This window comes from Oreochromis niloticus, linkage group LG9 (genome assembly GCF_001858045.2).
Source record: "Oreochromis niloticus isolate F11D_XX linkage group LG9, O_niloticus_UMD_NMBU, whole genome shotgun sequence".
Taxonomy (NCBI): Eukaryota; Metazoa; Chordata; class Actinopteri; order Cichliformes; family Cichlidae; genus Oreochromis; species Oreochromis niloticus.
This window is the reverse complement of record NC_031974.2, coordinates 31,432,968-31,439,544: the sequence shown is the minus strand read 5'-3', so window position 1 is coordinate 31,439,544 and position 6,577 is coordinate 31,432,968. Positions and strand designations below refer to the sequence as shown.

At 43.9% G+C, this 6,577-nt stretch overlaps 1 protein-coding gene across 4 annotated transcripts; it reads left to right on the top strand.

Moving 5' to 3' along the window:
• The first annotated feature begins 1,023 nt into the window (after nucleotides 1-1,023).
• LOC106096530 (uncharacterized) lies at nucleotides 1,024-3,735 on the top strand. 4 transcript variants are annotated; one of them, XM_019355455.2, is made up of 4 exons: nucleotides 1,024-1,210; nucleotides 1,276-1,337; nucleotides 1,413-2,048; nucleotides 2,430-3,735. In XM_019355455.2, the coding sequence occupies exon 4, from the start codon at nucleotides 2,486-2,488 to the stop codon at nucleotides 3,548-3,550; it is 1,065 nt and encodes a 354-aa protein (XP_019211000.1). In that variant the 5' UTR covers nucleotides 1,024-1,210; nucleotides 1,276-1,337; nucleotides 1,413-2,048; nucleotides 2,430-2,485; the 3' UTR covers nucleotides 3,551-3,735. The 4 variants fall into 4 exon arrangements, with proteins under 4 accessions (XP_019211000.1, XP_019211002.1, XP_019210999.1 ...); XM_019355457.2 differs by having other exon boundaries at nucleotides 1,276-1,964; XM_019355454.2 differs by having other exon boundaries at nucleotides 1,276-2,048.
• Nucleotides 3,736-6,577: the final 2,842 nt, after the last annotated feature.

Genomic DNA, 6,577 nt, shown 5'->3' with positions numbered 1-6,577 from the left:
TGACAGACTGTTCTCACTTGCAGGTCACATAGTAACAAAAAAGAGAACTGCCTTGAGCTCTGAAAATGTGAACAGGCTAGTTTGTCTAAGTAACTGACTGAAAGAGAGGGACAGTAAATAAGCATGTACGTATTGTGAGTCCAGTGGGTTGTTGTTATTTTTTGCACTAAAATGTGACGATCACACTGTTTTAGCCTAATGTACAAAATAATGTTGGCTCAGGTTACTCAGACTCTGCCCAATTTTCGCCAGGGATATTAATTTTGCTTCTCTGTTTTGAATTGAAATGCAGTTTAAATGCTTTTATTCCCCCTCAGAAATTAAAAGAGATTGAGTGTACAATATTCATGTCCATGTCTATTATTTGATTCTGTTGCCCACTAAAACCCTTTTAAATTAAAAAACATTTGCGCTTTAGGGCAAATTTTCTTTTGCGATTATTCGAGATTAATTAATTACAAAGCCTCTAATTAATTTGATTAATTTGATTAATCAAGGCCCACCCCTAATATATATAGAGATTGAAAATGTGCCGTCATTCTGGGGTAAAACCGCAAAGGATTCTGGGAACGCATGGCAAGCGGTACTAGCGCACACAGGCTTTCACATGAAAACAGTCCCACAGCAATAAAAAGAAACACAAAAAATGGCAAGAAGCTGTTGTATTATTAACTGCAATAGCCGGTTGCATGACAGCCACGGGAAGCCGACAGGTAAAGAGATTGTTTTTTATCGGATTACGTCGTGGAAGAGAAATTGTTCGAGCCATGTTTCCGAAGTAACAAAGAGCCGACGGATGGCCTGGATTGCAGCCATTCGAAGACCAAATATAACGTCTCAGAACACTCCAGCTCACATGTTAGTCTGCTCCAAGCATTTCCACAAAGGTAAGTCTTCTGTTGTAGTTATTACGTAATTTATCATAACATAATTGTTGATGTAGGTAGGTAGGTAGGTTACAAATAAGGCTACGTCCACACGTACCCGGGTATTTTTGAAAACGCAGATTTTTCTATGTGTGGCAGGATGAATGTTATCCCTCGGTCCAACCCACTTTCAGCCTGGCGCATTAGGGGGCGCTAGTATAAATAGTGGCCATTTGAGTGTCCCTGGATCGCTTACCTGTGATCTCCTTTTTGGTCACCTGACTTCCCTTTGGTGTTGCCGAGATTATTTGCGGGTTACACTTCTGAAGCCTCCATCGCGGCTGGTAGGTGTTTACTCATTGTAGTGTGTACATTACCTTACTTGGTGGTAAACGGCTATTGTTTGTAGGTCGTAGCTGTAGAAGCCTCCTCTGAGCCATTCTGCTCATGCTTTATGATGCGGCTTACTCGGTACGTAATCAACTTTTGTTACGATCTCTGCCTTTTTATTGTTCTTTTATAGTAATTACTTATTATGCTTTGCAGGAAGTGTGGGCCTTAGTTTTACGCCACGCTACGCGAACCGAGGTGCTGCTGCTTTGCTTTGCTTTGTTTTGCTTTGTTTTTGCTGTCTGTTCTGGCTGCGAAGTTTCTTTCCTACTGCTGCCAGCCTTTAAAGTGGACGTCGGCGTGGACAACAGCCATATGCATGTCACGCGGATCGGCTGGCGTACATACTGATTGACGGACTGGATAATTAACTTATAGTCGTGCAGACGGCAAGTTGGAGCAATACGGCGATTCCGTTTGCTCCATATTTTAGAGTTTTATCCAGATTGTATGTTGTTTTACTGTTGTTTGATTTGTAGTTTGGATTTTTGTTACGCCACTGGTGGGAGGCCCTTTTTCTAGCTGTAGATCACCAGTGTGGTCCTGCAGTTGGGTTATCCCCCAGCGCTACACATTAGTTTGCTGTAATATATTAAAATTTTCTTTGTTTCTTTTATTCAGATGCGGAGCGCCGACGTGGAGGAGACTAGGGTGCCTTGGTGGTGGGATCCTTTGCGTGTACACACCTGCCTTGTTTAGTTTATTAGTGTGAGTGTGTGATAGTGTGCTGCACTTGTGTCTTGGTGTGTTTTCTTTTTTTAGTTTGTGTGTGGCATCCCTGCCCCTCCACTGGTAAGCCTCAGCTCTGAATACCTTTTTAAGCATATTTGTACATGGCTATTTATGATTGTGCTTTTATATGGTGTTTTAAATAATTATTAATAAATTGTCGACTTATCATTGAACCTCGTCTCTGTACTGAGTATAGCAAACCTAAGTGCCTTTTTGGTGATTTAGTGTTACTTCCAGTATTCTCTGGGTGAAATTCCCAGGGTGGCGTTGTCTTGTAAACTGTGAAGCGCATTTACTTTATTCCCACCTCGTGCTGCCACAAACTTGGCGTTTGTCGACAGGATATACTCTTTAAAAACAGAGACGTGTGTTCCTTTGTTTATATTTTTATTATCTGGTGTAACGTAAATTGTTTGGTTTTTTAAAATTTATTTTGTACAGGATAAAAGCAAAGCAGCAGCTACTTTGGTGTGGGATTCCACAGCTGTGTTACAGAGATGGAGGAAGAGTTACAGGAACTCAGGGACTTGATCGCGCAGCTGAAAGCAGACAATGAGAGGCTGCGTCAGGAGAGGGCTGTTGGGTCAGGTACTAGTGCTACACCTTCTACTTCAACTGCATCATCTGTTAACCCCCCAACTGCTAGTGTCTCTGTAGCAGAGAGACTAGTTTTTGTGCCCCGTGACAGAAAATGCCCTATGTTTAGAGGAAAATCAGGTATAGGGTTGAATGAATGGTTGGAGGAAATAGAAGCTTGTGCTAGGGCGCGTCATTTGTCTGTGGCTGATAAAGCATTTTTTCTGTTTGACCACCTGGAAGGGGAAGCACGTGAGGAGATTAAATATCGCTCTAGTGCAGAGAGGACTGATCCCACTAAGATAATCACTATATTGCAAGAACTTTATGGCTGTTCAGACTCCTATGTAGCATTGCAGGAAGCTTTCTTCTCTAGAAAACAGCAGGAAAGTGAGACACTGCAAGAGTTTTCCCTCGCTCTCTTGGGTCTTATGGAAAAAGTTCAATCGAGTGCCCCCAATGGCATGCCCAATGCTGACGTTTTAATAAGAGATCAATTTGTTGAACAGGTCTTAGATAGTACCTTGCGGCAGGAGTTAAAGCAGCTAGTAAGGAGGCAGCCAACACTGACATTGCTGGAGATTAGAGGGGAAGCTATTAGGTGGGAACGTGAGGGGTTGCCTAGTGGCGTTAGACATAGAAGCAGTTCTGTCCCTTCTGTCTATGGCATTCAGTATGGGGTCCATAGCGGTCCTTCAGGAATAGCCCAGTCCACCCATTTGTCTGAGATGAGCGAGATGAAGGAATTGTTAAAGTGCCAGCAGGAGCAACTTAATCAGCTCACTCAGAGCATTGCTCGATTGCAGGGCCCCCATCGAATGTCTCGCTCAGGACGGAGCGATTCCATTATATGCCGATGTTGTCAGCAACCTGGACATTTTGCTCGGGAGTGTGATGGGGAACGTGTTCCTCGTTCCCGGCCTCCTTCGCAGGCCCCTCTGCATAATCGCAGGCACTCTCCTTTAAATACGGCTTTGGAAAACTAGCACCCTCCGTATTGCCGAGCCACAGTTCGGGTGGGGTGTCTATTGGCTCAAGGGTTGTTTCTAATGGTCCAGAGGCAGTCTCCAAATTAATTTCATCCTGTCCGCATATAGATGTAGACATGGGCGGTATAAAAGTATCTTGTTTGGTTGATACGGGGTCCATGGTCTCCACCATTACTGAAAGCTTTTTCCGCCAGCATTTTGAGTCCTGGGATCAAGAGCGTCTCCAAGCTTGTCATTGGTTGCAGCTTAAAGCAGCTAATGGTTTGTCCATTCCCTACCTTGGCTATATCGAGCTAAGTGTAGAGCTCTGTGATAAGTTTCTTCCACAGTGTGGCATGTTGATCGTTAAAGATCCTCCAGGTGCAGGACCTTCCACGGTTCCGGGTGTATTGGGGATGAATGTCATTCGGAAGTGTTACCACGAGCTTTTTGGGCAACATGGTGAAGCATTGTTTAGTTTGGGCTCTGTCACAGAGGCCCCTAAACCCCTTGTGCATGCGCTGCAAAAGTGCCATGATGTTAGTATAAGAGCCCCACTGGATTTGTCTGGCCATGTGAGAGGTAAGCGAGCATGTTGCATTCTGGGTGGTGTAATAAAAATAGTGGCCGCCACCTGTTCTGAGCAATATTCAGGTGCCACCGTGTTATTTGAACCTAATGATGTTAACTTGCCTGCTGGACTTTTAGCGTCCCCTGCATTGGTTCGAGTGGTTAGAGGTACTGCATACATACCAGTTGTTAATGTAGGGACCACGGCGGTCTTGCTTCATCCCAGGACCGTTATAGGGACCCTGGAAGATGTTCATGTGGTCAGTTTGCCTGCTGGTGTGACAGAAATACCCCCTAATATAGCCACAATGGCATCTCACACCGCCACTCCTACTGTGCAGGATCAGATGGAAGGGATTGATTTGTCTAAACTGTCAGCAGAGGAACAGGGACAGGTGAGGTCTCTCCTTAAGAAATACAGCTCGGTCTTTTCTGCTCATGACACTGATTTGGGTTGCACTAACTTGATCTCCCATGACATTCCATGATGATATCCCCGTGCGGCAGCGTTATAGGCGCATCCCCCCTTCAGAGTACGAGGTTGTGAAAGAGCATATTAACCAGTTACTAGGGGCCAAGGTGATTAGAGAGAGTAGCAGCCCCTATGCTTCTCCCATTGTGCTCGTTAAGAAAAAGGATGGCAGCCCGCGCATGTGTGTTGATTATCGGCAATTGAACAACAAGACAAGGAAAGATGCATTCCCCCTGCCGCGCATTGAGGAATCTCTAGATGCGCTGACTGTTGCCCGTTGGTTTTCCACCATGGATTTAGCAAGTGGCTATAATCAGGTCCCAGTTACGGAAGAGGATAGGCCCAAGACTGCCTTCTGTACTCCTTTCGGCCTATTTGAGTGGAACAGAATGCCCTTTGGGCTCTGTAATGCCCCTAGCACCTTCCAGAGACTAATGCAACGCCTTTTCGGTGATCAACAGTGCCAGTCTCTGCTTCTCTATCTTGATGACATTGTAATCTTCTCATCAACAGTACAGCAACATCTTGAGCGGCTGGATGTGGTGCTAGGTCAGCTTCAGCAGGAGGGTTTTTCACTTTTCTTTCACTTTTAAAACCGCAGAATTCATGATTACCGGTGCTGGAAATACTAGCGCTTGATGCAGTGTTTTGATTTTGTTGCCACGGGTACCCACAAAGCAATGCGCCAAAGTCACGTGGTCTGTCAATCTCTATACTAAGCAAAATATAATAAGAAAGAAAAAAAGAGAACAAAGAGTCATAAGCTGCTAAACATCTAGGAATTTTGGTCCCTGAGGTAACACTGTACATTTCAAAGGCACCAGTAAGCAAGATGGTGGACAATTTTAGGTCTGTTCCCACTGCTCTTAGTGAGTTCCTGGATGTCCCAGGAAATTGATTCTGTTCATTTGAATGTCGCATTTGCAAGTTCATGGATGACATTAAAACCAACGAATGGTCTCCAGTTGACTCACCAGGAAGGGTACTGTCATGGATAGGTCTGGATCATAATTGCCTTGCAGGTTTACTACCATTTCTATCCAACAGTAATAAAGCATACTGCATCCTCCTATGACAACAGTTACACTGACTCCCTCATCCTTGAGTTCACTGAGTGGGTAAATCTCTTGTAGTTCTTCTCCCTGGCATGGTCTAAGATGCTTACATTTACCCCGATATCTAAGTTGACAGTTATACCACAGCCCTTCATACAACATTTCATTACATTTCATTTTAAACTAAACTACAGAATGATGACCTTCTCAAACTTTTTAATCTGCAGTGGTTACAATTTGTTTGGGCTTGTGCTAAGGATTGTGGCTATCCATATGGTCTTTGTGTCTTTCGCAATGATCTATTTTTGTCCAAGGCACATTGACAGACCTTTCACTTGTTCGCCCAGGTACCTGAGCTATTGTGGTGAACTTTTTCAGTATCTCCAATGCCTCTGTCAACACTTCAGCTTGAGCATTTACTCCCTGGTTTACATTGTCTTTACCTTGACCTTCGTGTCTTCCAAGTGTCAGTTGTGTCTTCAGAAACCATGAGAATGCACCAGGCTTTAGTGACCTTACAGGTGGTGCTGCACCCAAGTCTGTACTTTCTCTCACTTTTCTCTATTGTGGTCTGGCTAATTTGTCATAACAGAGCTTCATCAGACACAAAAGGGTCAGCAAGAAGTGATTTCAACTCCCTACTGACATTCTCATCTCTCTCACACGCCTTAATAGACTGGGTACATGAAAACACCTTAGAGTGCAGAGGCATCAAATTTCATAAATGAATTTTTCTATTTCTGGGTAAATATAATGCTTTGTTTCAGTCCTATCATTCATCCAGGAATTGCTGTGGGGATTCATTATTCTGTCTATTCTGTTGACCCCTCTAATAATTTCTTCATCAGTGTGTTGTTCTCTGTAACTTTTCTGAATCTGCTTATCTATGTTGTTAATGTCTGATGTTGTACTAGATATTTGCCCCATGTAGCTTTCTGTGCAGCAGGG